Raw genomic sequence first — 16,203 nt, 5'->3', positions numbered from 1 at the left:
AGTTCTCCTGGCATCAGGAGAAACAAACCAAGATTTGTCCATCGCACTGCCAGAGGGTGAAGCATAATTCATCACTCTAAAGAAGTGTTTCCACTGCTCAATAGTTCAATGGCAGCGATCTTTACATCAGAGGCAGTTTGGAACTTAGTAGTGAGTGCTGCAACCAAGGACAGACGATTTCTATGAGCTACGCTCTTCAGCACTCGACGGTCCAGTTCTAGCTAGCCAGCAAGCTAAACATCTGGCTAGTTGGCAGTGGCAGGAGGATGGGAGCAACATTAGTGGAGCTAATTAGTTAGTTAAGCTGCACAGTAATGTCTACCTATTAACATGACATCATTTCTAAATGCAATTTGAGCCAGAATATCAAGGCTATCTAGACCGCCAAGGCTATCTAGACCGCCAAGGCTATCTAGACCATCAAGGCTATCTAGACCATCAAGGCTATCTAGACCGCCAAGGCTATCTAGACCATCAAAGCCATCTAGACCATCAAGGCTATCTAGACCCACAAAGCCATCTAGACCCACAAGGCCATCTAGACTCACAAGGCCATCTAGATCCACAAGGACATCTGGACCCACAAGGCCATCTAAAACCCCAAGGCCATCTAGAACCCCAAGGCCAGCCAAACCATCAAGGCCATCTAGACTTCAAGGCCATCTGAACCCCAAGGCCATCTAGAACCCCAAGGCCAGCCAGACCATCAAGGCCATCTAGACCCCAAGGCCATCTAGAACCCCAAGGCCATCTAGACCCACAAGGCCATCTAGAGGCCAAGGCCAGCTAGACCACCAAGGCCATCTAGAACCCCAAGGCCATCTAGACCCACAAGGCCATCTAGAGGCCAAGGCCATCTAGAACCCCAAGGCCATCTAGACCCACAAGGCCATCTAGAACCCCAAGGCCATCTATACCCACAAGGCCATCTAGAACCCCAAGGCCAGCCAGACCATCAAGGCCATCTAGACCCCAAGGCCATTTAAAACCCCAAGGCCACCTAGAACACAAGGCCAGCTAGACCACCAAGGCCAGCCCACCAAGGCCAGCCCAACCCAGATTGAATTCAAGGCTTTAGCGTGTCACAGCTAGACAAACACAAAGACAAAGACAAACACACACATACTGACCTGATGTAGCAGTGTAGCTCCTGAGTAACGCAGCATGACATCAGAGAATACGCTAGCTACACGCTCCTTAACATGTTGGTCCTCACGTGTCCTTCTCCATGACGATAGCATCTCAAATGTGCCAAACAGTCCGTGACCTGGAGACAGACACACACAGAGATAAATGTGTTTTGTGTGTTTGTAGTGTTTGTGTATTCCTGGATACCAAGGAAAGCCAGACTTCCCTAAAAATGTTAGCAAATAAAAAGAAAATGTATTCAACATTTTTAACATGTATCTTTCATCTCTCGGCAATTCTAAATGTTCCTTCAATTCGCAAGAGGCTGATCGTATGTCACTGTATAAAGCATCCGAGTGAGCAAATCAGAGCTCCTCTCTTTCAGAAAGTGTAGCCCATGTATCTGATGCTGTCTGGTCAAAAAGAGTATGACATTGTTACCACAATTGGCCTAGCGTCGTCCGGGTTAGGGAGGGTTTGGCCGGTAGGGAAATTCTTGTCTCATCGTGCACCAGCGACTCCTGTGGCGGCCTGGACACAGTGCGCGCTAACCAAGATTGCCAGGTGCACAGTGTTTCCTCCGACACATTGGTGCGGCTGGCTTCCGGTTGGATGGTGCTGTGTTAAGAAGCAGTGCGGCATGGTTGGGTTGTGTATCGGAGGACGCATGACTTTCAACCTTCGTCTCTCCCGAGCCCGTACGGGAGTTGTAGCGATGAGACAAGATAGTAGCTACTAAACAATTGGATACCACGAAATTGGGGAGAAAAAGGGGTAAAAAAAACATTAACAATGAGACGGCCTATAGGGAGGAGGTCAGAGAACTGGCAGTGTGGTGCCAGGACAACAAAACCTTTTCCCTCTCAGGAGACTGAAAAGATTTGGCATGGGTCCCCAGATCCTCAAAAGGTTCTACAGCTGCACCATCGAGAGCATGCTGACCGGTTGCATCACCTCCTGGTATGGCAACTGCTCGGCATCTGACCGTAAGGCGCTACAGAGGGTAGGGAGAATGGCCCAGTACATCACTGGGGCCAAGATTCCTGCCATCCAGGAGATACAGTGGGGCAAAAAAGTATTTAGTCAGCCACCAATTGTGCATGTTTTCCCACTTAAAAAGATGAGAGAGGCCTGTAATTTTCATCATAGGTACACTTCAACTATGACGGACAAAATTAGAAAGAAAAATCCAGAAAATCACATTGCAGGATTTTTAATGAATTTACTTGCAAATTATGGTGGAAAATAACTATTTGGTCAATAACAAAAGTTTATCTCAATACTTTGTTATATACCCTTTGTTGGCAATGACAGAGGTCAAACCTTTTCTGTAAGTCTTCACAAGGTTTTGACACACTGTTGCTGGTATTTTGGCCCATTCCTCCATGCAGATCTCCTCTAGAGCAGTGATGTTTTGGGGCTGTTGCTGGGCAATACGGACTTTCAACTCCCTTCAAAGATTTTCTATGGGGTTGAGATCTGGAGACTGGCTAGGCCTCTCCAGGACCTTGAAATGCTTCTTACGAAGCCACTCCTTCGTTGCCCGGGCGGTGTGTTTGGGATCATTATCATGCTGAAAGACCCAGCCACGTTTCATCTTCAATGCCCTTGCTGATGGAAGGAGGTTTTCACTCAAAATCTCACAATACATGGCCCCATTCATTCTTTCCTTTACACGGATCAGTCGTCCTGGTCCCTTTGCAGAAAAACAGCCCCAAAGCATGATGTTTCCACCCCCATGCTTCACAGTAGGTATGGTGTTCTTTGGATGCAACTCAGCAGTCTTTTTCCTCTAAACACGACGAGTTGAGTTTTTACCAAAAAGTAATATTTTGGTTTCATCTGACCATACGACATTCTCCAAATCTTCTTCTGGATCATCCAAATGCTCTCTAGCAAACTTCAGACGGGCCTGGACATGTACTGGCTTAAGCAGGGGGACACGTCTGGCACTGCAGGATTTGAGTCCCTGGCTGCGTAGTGTGTTACTGATGGTAGGCTTTGTTACTTTGGACCCAGCTCTCTGCAGGTCATTCACTAGGTCCCCCCGTGTGGTTCTGGGATTTTTGCTCACCGTTCTTGTGATGATCTCACCCTGTGGGGTCAAAATTTTGTGTGGATCTTGTGTGAACTCTTTATCCACATTATATCAGGGAGTGTAAAGCCATAACACGTGTTTTTCCCGGAGTAGGCTATAATCGATAATGTCAAAAGCTGCACTGAAGTCTAACAAGACAGCCCCCCCAATCATTTTATCATCAATTTCTCTAAGTCAATCATCAGTCATTTGTGTAAGTGTTGTGCTTCTTAAGTGTCCTTCCCTATAAGTCATTACACACCACAGACCAGCAGCATCTGGTTGCTCCTCATTACACACCACAGACCAGCAGCGTCTGGTTGCTCCTCATTACACACCACAGACCAGCAGCGTCTGGTTGCTCCTCATTACACACCACAGACCAGCAGCATCTGGTTGCTCCTCATTACACACCACAGACCAGCAGCGTCTGGTTGCTCCTCATTACACACCACAGACCAGCAGCATCTGGTTGCTCCTCATTACACACCACAGACCAGCAGCGTCTGGTTGCTCCTCATTACTCACCACAGACCAGCAAATATTATTTACATCATCAACATATGAATCACTACACAACTTCTTTTATGATCTCTTGTACACTATATTAGGCCCAGCCTTTGGAACTTTGGTTTTCCTATATATGTCTAATACATTGTGATCACTACATCCTATGGATTTGGATAGCCCAGTTGACAAATTATTACAAACAGTAACCAGCCAAGCAGAAGCGTTACAAAACTCAGAAATAGAGATAAAATGAATCCCTTACCTTTGATGATCTTCATATGGTGGCACTCAGAAGACATTCATTTACTCAATAAATGTTCCTTTTGTTCGATGAAGTCTCTTTATATCCAGAAACCTCTGTTTTGTTAGCGCGTTTTCTTCAGTAATCCACAGGCTCAAACGCAGTCAAAACAATCAGACAAAAAATACAACTTGTATCCGTAAAGTTCATAGAAACATGTCAAACGATGTTTATATTCAATCCTCAGGTTGTTTTTTAGCCCAAATGATCTATAATATTTCAACCGTCAATAGAAAAGGTAAACAAGAAATGCACTTGCACATGAAAAAGCTCTGCCACACGGTAGGGTCCACTCGTTCAGACTGGTCTTACTTCCTCATTTATAATAATACAAGCCTGAAACGATTGCTAAAGACTGTTGCCATCTAGTGGTGAATGCACCAATTTGTAAGTCGCTCTGGATAAGAGCGTCTGCTAAGTGACTTAAATGTAAATGTAAATGTAAATGTAGTGGAAGGCATAGGAACTGCAAATGGAGTCAATGGATACTGTAATGGCATTGAATAGAAAACTACAAAACCCCCAAAAACTACTTCCTGAATGGATTTTTCTCAGGTTTTTGTCTGCTAAATCAGTTTTGTTTTACTCACAGACACTATTTTAACAGTTTTGGAAACTTTAGAGTGTTTTCCATTAAAATATACCAGTTATATGCATATCATATCTTCTGGGCCCGAGTAGCAGGCCGTTTAATTTGGGTATGCTTTTCATCCAAAATTCCGAATGTTGCCCCCTACCCTAGAGAAGTTAAGAGGGTGTGAACAATGCTGAATGAGAGCTCTCCAGAAGCTGTCCCAAAAATATTCAAGGGCCATTTTCTCAAAAGTGGGGTAAGAAGTTCATCAACTTTCAAAGCAGAATTACTTTCCCATTGTTCCTCAACTGTAGAGTATGATATACCATTTTGTAGCTGAGTCTCTACTGTTATCCAATGTAAAAGAAAACACCATTTGAAATGTTCCTACATAAGACTGAATCGAGCCCATCGGTCACATATGGCTTTTATCCTGGCTTGGCTTCCCCAGTGATTTTACCCACGCACTGCTACTGTGTGTGTGTGCTGGGGGAGGTGTGTGTGTGGGGGAGGGGTGGGGGGGGCAGATGGCTTTCACCTCTGTGGTTGCCATGGCACCTGTGACTCATCAGTGACACTGACCCCCTCCTCCTGTGAAGTTCTGAGATAATCTATTTTCTGTGTGTGTGTGTGTGTGTGTGTGTGTGTGTGTGTGTGTGTGTGTGTGTGTGTGTGTGTGTGTGTGTGTGTGTGTGTGTGTGTGTGTGTGTGTGTGTGTGTGTGTGTGTGTGTGTGTGTGTAGGATTATGATAATGCTTTTTACTACTACAAATCTAGGTGACCTATCAGACATTATCCTGTTTCTGACCGTCCTATCAGACATTATCCTGTCTCTGACCATCCTATCAGACATTATTCTGTCTCTGACCGTCCTATCAGACATTATTCTGTCTCTGACCGTCCTATCAGACATTATTCTGTCTCTGACCATCCTATCAGACATTATCCTGTCTCTGACCGTCCTATCAACATTATTCTGTCTCTGACCGTCCTATCAGACATTATCCTGTCTCTGACCGTCCTATCAGACATTATCCTGTCTCTGACCGTCCTATCAGACATTATTCTGTCTCTGACCATCCTATCAGACATTATTCTGTCTCTGACCATCCTATCAGACATTATCCTGTCTCTGACCATCCTATCAGACATTATTCTGTCTCTGACCGTCCTATCAGACATTATCCTGTCTCTGACCATCCTATCAGACATTATCCTGTCTCTGACCATCCTATCAGACATTATCCTGTCTCTGACCGTCCTATCAGACATTATTCTGTCTCTGACCATCCTATCAGACATTATTCTGTCTCTGACCGTCCTATCAGACATTATTCTGTCTCTGACCGTCCTATCAGACATTATTCTGTCTCTGACCATCCTATCAGACATTATTCTGTGTCTGACCGTCCTATCAGACATTATCCTGTCTCTGACCATCCTATCAGACATTATTCTGTCTCTGACCATCCTATCAGACATTATCCTGTCTCTGACCGTCCTATCAGACATTATTCTGTCTCTGACCATCCTATCAGACATTATCCTGTCTCTGACCGTCCTATCAGACATTATCCTGTCTCTGACCATCCTATCAGACATTATCCTGTCTCTGACCATCCTATCAGACATTATTCTGTCTCTGACCATCCTATCAGACATTATCCTGTCTCTGACCGTCCTATCAGACATTATTCTGTCTCTGACCATCCTATCAGACATTATTCTGTCTCTGACCGTCCTATCAGACATTATTCTGTCTCTGACCGTCCTATCAGACATTATTCTGTGTCTGACCGTCCTATCAGACATTATTCTGTGTCTGACCATCCTATCAGACATTATTCTGTCTCTGACCATCCTATCAGACATTATCCTGTGTGGCTCAGTTGGTAGACCATGCCGCTTGGAAAGACAATATTGTGGATTTGATACCTACTGGAGCCACCCATATGAAAATGTATGCACACACTACTGGCACTTTGGATAAAAATCAGAGAGAGACAGGGGAGCAAGGGAGAGGAGAGGTGGACGAAAGGGAGAGTAGTGGGAAGTAGACTGCCTGGGGACTTAGATTCGCTGTAGTCTGAACCTCTCCCTCTCTCCAAGAGCTGTGTATTGTAAAGGAGTACAGTAAGTGTTTGTTGGGAGGTGCTCAGGGGTTGAAGGGACTGGAAGCTTCCATCGTCACAATGTATTCATAGGGTTAGACAAAAACTAAACATCCTCTGTCTCTCTCTATATTTATCAGGAATACAGTCTATGTTTGAGACAGACAGACACACACACGCACAAACACACATATACAAGCACATGCTCACTGTAATTAGTGTCATGTGTGGGAGGAGAGCTGCTGTTGGGACTGAAATAACAGAGGACATACGGAGAGCGAGAGAGAAAGAGAAAGAGAGAGTAAAGACATACACCAACAGCTTAAGTGGGGTCTGGGAAAAGAATGTAAAAAAATAGAGATGAAGAGAGAGAGAGGGAGAGATAAGGAGAGAGAAAGATAAGGAGATAGAGAGAGATTATAAGAGAGAGAAAGAGAGATGGGGGAGAGAGAGAGGGAGAGATAAGGAGAGAAAGAGAGAAAGAGAGATGAGAGAGAGAGAGAGAGAGAGAGAGAGAGAGAGAGAGATGAGAGATGAGAGAGAGAGAGAGATGAGGAGAGAGAGAGAGAGCGATAAGGAGAGAGAGAGATGATAGAGAGAAAGAGAGATGAGGAGAGAGAGAGAGATAAAGAGAGAGAGATGATGATAGAGAAAGAGAGATGAGAGAGAGAGAGATGATGATAGAGAAAGAGAGATTAGAGAAAGAGAGATGAGAGAGAGAGAGAGAGAGAGAGAGAGAGAGAGAGAGAGAGAGAGAGAGAGAGAGAGAGAGAGATAAGGAGAGAGAGAGATGATGATAGATAGAGAGAAAGAGAGATGAGGAGAGAGAGAAAGAGAGATGAGGAGAGAGAGAAAGAGAGATGAGGAGAGAGAGAGATAAAGAGAGAGAGATAAAGAGAGAGAGATGATAGAGAGAAAGAGAGATGGGAGAGAGAGTCACACCCTGATCTGTTTCACCTGTTTTTGTGCTTGTCTCCACCCCCCTCCAGGTGTCGCCCATCTTCCTCATTATCCACTGTGTATTTATACCTGTGTTCTCTGTTGCCAGTTTGTCTTGTCTTGTCAGATCATACCAGCTTGTTTTTCCATCTCCCTGCTTTCTCAAGTTCTGTTACCTAGTTTCCTCGGTTCTGACCATTCTGCCTGCACTGAACCCCAGCCTGCCTGCCACTCTGTATCTCCCTGACTATGACCCGTTTACGAACCTCTGCCTGTCCTGACCCCCAGCCTGCCTGCTACTCTGACCCGTTTACAAACCTCGGCCTGTCCTGACCCCCAGCCGGCCTGAGGTTCTGTACCTTATTGACTCTGACCAGTTTACAAACCTCTGCCTGTCCTGACCCCCAGCCTGCCTGCCACTCTGACCCGTTTACGAACCTCTGCCTGTCCTGACCCCCAGCCTGCCTGCCACTCTGACCCGTTTACAAACCTCTGCCTGTCCTGACCCCCAGCCTGCCTGCTGTTCTGTACCTTATTGACTCTGCCCTGGATTATAGACCTCTGCCTGCCATGTCTTTTGCCTGACCCCTGTTTGGGTCAATATACATCTGTTACTCTAGCTGTCTGCATCTTGGTCTTATCCTGACTACTGATAGATAGATAGATAGATAGATAGATAGATAGATAGATAGATAGATAGATAGATAGATAGATAGATAGATAGATAGATAGATAGATAGATAGATAGATAGATAGATAGATAGATAGATAGATAGATAGATAGATAGATAGATAGATAGAGAGAGAGAGAGAGAGAGAGAGAGAGAGAGAGAGAGAGAGAGAGAGAGAGAGAGAGAGAGAGAGAGAGAGAGGGAGAGAGAGAGAGAGAAAGAGAGAAAGAGAGAAAGAGAGAGAGAGAGAGAGAGAAAGAGAGAGAGACCCCCAGGTAGGTAGGTAGGTAGTTATAACTCAACCAGCACTATATATATATATATATATATATATATATATATATACACTGCTCAAAAAAATTAAGGGAACACTTAAACAACACAATGCAACTCCAAGTCAATCACACCTCTGTAAAATCAAACTGTCCACTGTCTACAAACAGGCTCTCAAAGTGCATGATAGGAAGCCCAATAGCCATAATCACTGTTACATCCTCAGAAAGCATGAGCTCTTGAGTTGGGAAAATCTTGTGCAATACACTGACGCATGTCTTGTATTCAAGATCCTTAATGGCCTGGCTCCCCCTCCAATCAGTAGTTTTGTTAAACAGAAAACCCAAACATATGGCAGCAGATCCACAAGGTCTGTCATGAGAGGTGACTGTATAGTTCCCCTAAGGAAAAGTGTAACGTCGTTCGTATGTTGAAGAAAGAGAGTCGGACCGAAATGCAGCGTGTTGGTTACTCATGACTTTAATGAAAGAAACGCGGTACATGAAGATAACTGATACTAAATACAAAAAACAACAAAACGGAGCGAGAAACTATTACAGCCTATCTGGTGACCACAACACAGAGACAGGAACAATCACCCACGAAATACAAAGCGAAACTAAGGCTGCCTAAATACGGTTCCCAATCCAAGACAACGAGAATCACCTGACTCTGATTAGGAATCGCCTCAGGCAGCCAAGCCTATACCACACCCCTAAACAGCCGCGATCCCAAATAATACAAACCCCAATACGAAAAACAACATATAAACCCATGTCACACCCTGGCCTACCCAAACATATAACAAAAACACAAAATACAATGACCAAGGCGTGACAAAAAGCACCTTTAGTAAATCTGCATTCTCTGTGAGAGCTTCCCATGTCTGGAATACACTGCCATCAGACACACATAACTGCACCACATATCACACTTTCACAAAATGCTTGAAGACCTGGCTAAAGGTCAATCAGATTTGTGAACATGGTCCCTAGTTGTGTGTCGCCACTTTCCATGTTATCTGTTGTCTGTAGCTTGTGAGGTGTGGAAACACTTTGTTGCTTTTATGAATTTTGTCTTGCTGCTGTTTGTTCTATGTTGCTCTGTCTGTATGCTACGTCTTGCTTGTCCTATGTTGCTCTGTCTGTATGCTATGTCTTGCTTGTCCTATGTTGCTATGTCTTGCTTGTTCTATGGTGCTATTGTCTATATTGTAATTGTTTTAATAACCTGCCCAGGGACTGCGGTTGAAAATTAGCCGGCTGGCTAAAACCGGCACTTTTACTGAAACGTTGATTAATGTGCACTGTCCCTGTAAAAATAAAATAAACTAAACTAAAGCTGTCATATCTGTTCCGCCCGCTAGGGACGTTTTCCTTTATGACGTAGATTGTAATCAAGTTATGATTTAATTATGTGTATGTGTAACTCTGTGTGATTAGTTAGGTATTTAGTAAATAAATCATTAAGCCCAATTTTGTATTGCTGATTCAACTTGTTAGCCGGGGTTTGTGCAGATAACCATGAATTTACAACTTTCAGATGAGACTGAATTAAGATGGCGATTGATATTGACTGCTATTGATGTAAAGATAACAGCTCTATAAATATTATTTCGTGGTGCCACGGCTGTCTATATTTAATTACATTTACATGATTAGCTCAATCAGGTGATATTAATTACGGATTAATTATTTAATTATTTTATAGAACAGCATGTCATATCACTTAATCCGGCATAGCCAAAGACACAACAGTATATATATATATATATTATTTTTTTCACCTTTACTTAACCAGGTAGGCTAGTTGAGAACAAGTTCTCATTTACAATTGCGACCTGGCCAAGATAAAGGAAAGCAGTGCGGCACAAACAACAACACAGAGTTACACATGGAATAAACAAAACATACAGTCAATAACACAATAAACAAATATATACAGTGTGGGCAAATGTAGCAAGATTAGGGAGGTAAGGTAATAAATAGGCCATAGTGGTGAAATAATTACAATTTAGCATTAACACGAGTGATAGATGTGCAGATGATGATGTGCAAGTAGAGATACTGGGGTGCAAAAATAAATAACAATATGGGGATGAGGTAGTTGGGTGGACTATTTACAGATGGGCTATGTACAGGTGCAGTGATCGGTAAGAAGCTCTGACAGCTGGTGCTTAAAGTTAGTGAGGGAGATATAAGTCTTCGGCTTCAGTGATTTTTGCAATTCATTCCAGTCATTGGCAGCAGAGAACTGGAAGGAAATATGGCCAAAGAAGGAATTGGCTTTGGTGATGACCAGTGAAATATACCTGTTGGAGCGTGTGCTACGGGTGGGTGCTGCTATGGTGACCAGTGAGCTGAGATAAGGCAGGGCTTCATCTAGCAAAGATTTATAGATGAACTGAAGCCGGTGGGTTTGCATACAGGCTGCAATGGTGCGTAGGATATGGGGCACTGGTGACAAAACGGATGGCACTGTGATAGACTACATCCAATTTGCTGAGTAGAGAGTTGGAGGCTATTTTGTAAATTACATCGCTGAAGACATTCCAGCAGTATGAATGATACCCCCAGGTAGATAGGTAGTTATAACAAACCCAGCAGTATGAATGGTACCCCCAGGTAGAGGGGTAGTCATAACTCACCCAGCAGTATGAATGGTACCCCCAGGTAGATAGGTAGTCATAACTCACCCAGCAGTATGAATGGTACCCCCAGGTAGATATGTAGTTATAACTCACCCAGCAGTATGAATGGTACCCCAGGTAGAGGGGTAGTCATAACTCACCCAGCAGTATGAATGGTACCCCCAGGTAGATAGGTAGTTATAACTCACCCAGCAGTATGAATGGTACCCCAGGTAGATAGGTAGTTATAACTCACCCAGCAGTATGAATGGTACCCCCAGGTAGATAGGTAGTTATAACTCACCCAGCAGTATGAATGGTACCCCAGGTAGATAGGTAGTTATAACTCACCCAGCAGTATGAATGGTACCCCCAGGTAGATAGGTAGTTATAACTCACCCAGCAGTATGAATGATACCCCCAGGTAGATAGGTAGTTATAACTCACCCAGCAGTATGAATGGTACCCCCAGGTAGATAGGTAGTTATAACTCACCCAGCAGTATGAATGGTACCCCCAGGTAGATAGGTAGTTATAACAAACCCAGCAGTATGAATGGTACCCCCAGGTAGATAGGTAGTTATAACAAACCCAGCAGTATGAATGGTACCCCCAGGTAGATAGGTAGTTATAACAAACCCAGCAGTATGAATGGTACCCCCAGGTAGAGGGGTAGTCATAACTCACCCAGCAGTATGAATGGTACCCCAGGTAGAGGGGTAGTCATAACTCACCCAGCAGTATGAATGGTACCCCCAGGTAGATAGGTAGTTATAACTCACCCAGCAGTATGAATGGTACCCCAGGTAGATAGGTAGTTATAACTCACCCAGCAGTATGAATGGTACCCCAGGTAGATAGGTAGTTATAACTCACCCAGCAGTATGAATGGTACCCCAGGTAGATAGGTAGTTATAACTCACCCAGCAGTATGAATGGTACCCCCAGGTAGATAGGTAGTTATAACAAACCCAGCAGTATGAATGGTACCCCCAGGTAGATAGGTAGTTATAACTCACCCAGCAGTATGAATGATACCCCCAGGTAGATAGGTAGTTATAACTCACCCAGCAGTATGAATGGTACCCCCAGGTAGATAGGTAGTTATAACTCACGTGACAGTATGAATGGTACCCCCAGGTAGATAGGTAGTTATAACTCACCCAGCAGTATGAATGGTACCCCCAGGTAGATAGGTAGTTATAACAAACCCAGCAGTATGAATGGTACCCCCAGGTAGATAGGTAGTTATAACAAACCCAGCAGTATGAATGGTACCCCCAGGTAGATAGGTAGTTATAACAAACCCAGCAGTATGAATGGTACCCCCAGGTAGAGGGGTAGTCATAACTCACCCAGCAGTATGAATGGTACCCCAGGTAGAGGGGTAGTCATAACTCACCCAGCAGTATGAATGGTACCCCCAGGTAGGTTGAGTTGTAAGTGGTTCCAGTCAGGTTAAGGATGCCAGCAGCAGTGAGACCAGAGAGGGCGATAGACAGCAGAGCCAAAAGCCCCAGCCAGGGTTTAGCCCTCACACAGTCCCTCATAGAACAACAGCCCACGGCTAACACCAAACACACACATACACTGGCCAGCAGGGGGCGCCGAGCCAGCACTGACGACGCCTGGAAGTCTGTCCTGGGGGGAGAGAGGGCTGAGTTAGAGGGGTAGAGTGAAGAGAGAGACACACACACACACTCACAGATGCACACACACACCTTAGAGAGGATGAAGTGAAGGGGTATAAGCTCAGTTCAGGGTGTCCCGCCCCAAACCGGCCCAGCTCGCCACAGAACGCCTGCTCCCATTGGCTAGCCACCCTGTCTGTCAGGGCGCCGCGAGCCTGCAGGTAGTAGGTCAGCTGCAGAGCCCTAGCGCTCCGGACTCCCTGGCCTCGACCAGACACACCCCCAGGACCCTGTACTGCAGGCCCCGCCCCCCACGCCTGCACCTGGAAAAGAAGAAAGGCTGCATCTAAAGAAGGGAAAGGTCACCTGAGGGCGGTTGTCAGGGCCAGTAAAGGGTTGTTAGCAGAAGAAAGGTTGCAAAATTCACATAACTTTCCCAAAAAGGGATATCCTACGAAACAGGTTTGAGGAGTTAGCCAGGTACATTTCTATGGCAACAAGTCCTTCAGAACTATCCTGCTCGGGTGCAGGCTAATTCAGAGATAACTCCATTTATCCTGAATTAAGTGTTTGAGCCACGAGTTGAGGACCAATGAAATTAGATTCCCTTCCTGTCGCAAAGATGGTGTCATCGTCCCTTTCATTCGAGGTAAACTACTTATTCAGAATTGTATTAATCAAATGTTTTTTGGGGGTGTAAAAAAAGTAATTAAAATATGTATCACGACACATTTATTAGTAAGGAAAACATTTGCTTTCCAAACTGTATGTTTTTCTCACAATTATATTTTCAAATTTGTTAAAGGCAAACTAACAGCCGTAACCAACCATAGACATAGATAGCAGTTCCCTTTCAAGTCAGGACTGGCAGCTATTGCTAGTGTACCCATGAGTTTAACAGTGAAATTCTCAGGTTTAGAGGTTCCAAAACCCTTCTATGGATTATATGTCTATGGCCACAACACAACAAGCTGTTCCACAGATTGGAGGGATTGGTGTGCTTATCAATGCACAAGCAACTTTTATCCCACTCCTAAGACGGCAATAACATCAAGTAATAAATAAAAGCACTTCTGAAAGTCCATTTCACTCCACAACCTGCTGAATTTGCAAGATCATTTTCTTTCATTTTGATTTCGGCACAAATTAAAATGTGGCACACATCACCCATGGATTGATGTTTCAGCATCGTCTCAAAGAAGAGCGTTCGACTGGCCATGTGTGACATTAACGCAAAGTTACAAGCCTGCTAGATTCAGAGGCAGGAGGACGAACAATATCCACCATTGTAGTACTTGGATGGAATGTGAAGCTAACTGAAGCTGGTTAGCTTCAGAAAACCCTGAGTATCTCTCTCTTACTTTGTAGGATACCCCTCTGGTTGTCCAGAAATCCTGGTTGGAGGACTTATTTCCTGCTCATTCCCTTCTGATTCTGGAAATCTTCCAACTTGGATTTGAGGAAAACCTGGGAACTTTGTGGAAAGTTGCCAGAATTGTGCAACTCTAGTCTCAAATCAGACACTCATCCTAACAGGTGACCAATGAAAATACACAGTACACACCCCTCCTAACTGGTGACCAATGTAGGCCATCCGCCCATCAGCCAAACGTGTGATTGGGTAGCGCAGAGGAAGGGAAGAACGGTTAGCGAAGCGAGCTGATTGGCTGTCCTCCAGGGCTCGGATGATGTCATCGATGATGCAGGTATTCTTGTCGTCGAGAAGACAGAGGTGGGAGAAAGAGTAGTTGAACCCCAACACTGGAACCTGGAGCTGAACGACAGCACGATGGAGCTAAAGAGAGAGAAAATTCTTTATTTCTGTGTTTCTTTACCAATACATTCAATCAGTAGCGATATCACTGCCTTTACACAGGAAACAAGGCTGTTATTTTAGAACATGGAAGTACCTGTATGCATATAATATCCAGTGCAATCGGAGAGAGTATTAAGACCCCTAGACATGTTCCACATTTTATTATGTTACAGCCTTATTCTAAAGTTGATTAAATCGTTTTTTCCCCCATCATTAATCTACACACAATACCCCATTATGACATCACAACAACCCATAATGACATCACAACACCCCATAATGACATCACAATACCCCATAATGACATCACAATACCCCATAAAGCAAAAACAGGTTTTTAGAAACGTGTGCACCTTTATTAAAACTGAAATATCACATTTACATAAGTATTCAGACCCTTTACTTAGTACTTTGTTGAAGCACCTTTTGCAGCGATTACAGCCTTAAGTCTTATTTGGTATGACGCTACAAGCTTGGCACACCTGTATTTTGGGGATTTCTCCCATTCTTCTCTGCAGATCCTCTCAAGCTCTGTCAGGTTGGATAGGGAGCGTCGCAGCACAGCTATTTTCAGATCTCTCCAGAGATGTTCGATCAGGTTCAAGTCCGGGCACTGGCTTGGCCACTCAAGGACATTCAGAGACTTGTCCCAAAGCCGCTCCTGCATTGTCTTGGCTGTGTGCTTAGGGTCGTTGTCCTGTTGGAAGGTGAACCTTCACCCCATTCTGAGGTCCCGAGCGTTCTGGAGCAGGTTTTCATTGAGGATCTCTGTACTTTGCTCTGTTCATCTTTCCCTCATTCCTGACTAGTCTCCCAGTCCCTGCCGCTGAAAAACATCCCCACAGCATGATGCTGCCACCACCATGCTTCACCGTAGGGCTTCACCGTAGGGAAGGTGAAAGGTTTCCTCCAGAACTGACACTTGGCGTTCAGGCCAAAGAGTTCAATCTTGGTTTCATCAGACCACAGAATCTTGTTTCTCATGGTCAGTCTTTTAGGTGCATTTGGCAAACTCCAAGCAGGCTGTCATGTGCCTTTTAATGAGGAGTGGCTACCGTCTGGCTAATTGGTGGAGAGCTGCAGAGATGGTTATCCGTCTGGAAGTTTCTCCCATCTCCACAGAGGAACTCTGGAGCTATGTCAGAGTGACCATTGGGTTCTTGGTCACCTCCCTGACCAAGGCCCTTCTCCCACGAGTGCTCATTTTGGCCGGGCGGCCAGCTCTAGGAAGAGTCTTGGTGGTTCCAAACTTCTTCCATTTAAGAATGATGGAGGCCACTGTGTTCTTGGGGACCTTCAATGCTGCAGAAATATTTTGGTACTCTTCCCCAGATCTGTGCCTCAACACAATCCTGTCTCGGAGCTCTACGGACAATTCCTTTGACCTCATGGCTTGGTTTTTGCTCTGACATGCACTAGGAACTGTGGGACCTTATATAGTCAGGTGTCTGCCTTTCTAAGTCATGTCCAATCAATTGAATTTATCACAGGTGGACTACAAACCAGTTGTAGAAACATCACAAGGATGATCAATGGAATCAGG

General features: G+C 44.6%; 1 protein-coding gene across 1 annotated transcript in view; it reads right to left on the bottom strand.

Moving 5' to 3' along the window:
* ptchd1 (patched domain containing 1) overlaps positions 1 to 16,203 on the bottom strand; it is a 90,695-nt gene that overhangs the window by 36,868 nt on the left and 37,624 nt on the right. Inside the window, exons 5-8 of the mRNA XM_046355386.1 lie at positions 14,409 to 14,639; positions 12,935 to 13,167; positions 12,616 to 12,854; positions 1,131 to 1,267 (exon numbers count right to left, since the gene is read on the bottom strand). Of these exons, the coding sequence (XP_046211342.1) occupies positions 1,131 to 1,267; positions 12,616 to 12,854; positions 12,935 to 13,167; positions 14,409 to 14,639 (840 nt within the window). The remainder of the gene's footprint in view (positions 1 to 1,130; positions 1,268 to 12,615; positions 12,855 to 12,934; positions 13,168 to 14,408; positions 14,640 to 16,203) is intronic.

Source organism: Oncorhynchus gorbuscha, linkage group LG07 (genome assembly GCF_021184085.1).
Source record: "Oncorhynchus gorbuscha isolate QuinsamMale2020 ecotype Even-year linkage group LG07, OgorEven_v1.0, whole genome shotgun sequence".
Lineage (NCBI taxonomy): Eukaryota > Metazoa > Chordata > Actinopteri > Salmoniformes > Salmonidae > Oncorhynchus > Oncorhynchus gorbuscha.
This window is presented reverse-complemented; position numbering and strand designations above follow the sequence as displayed.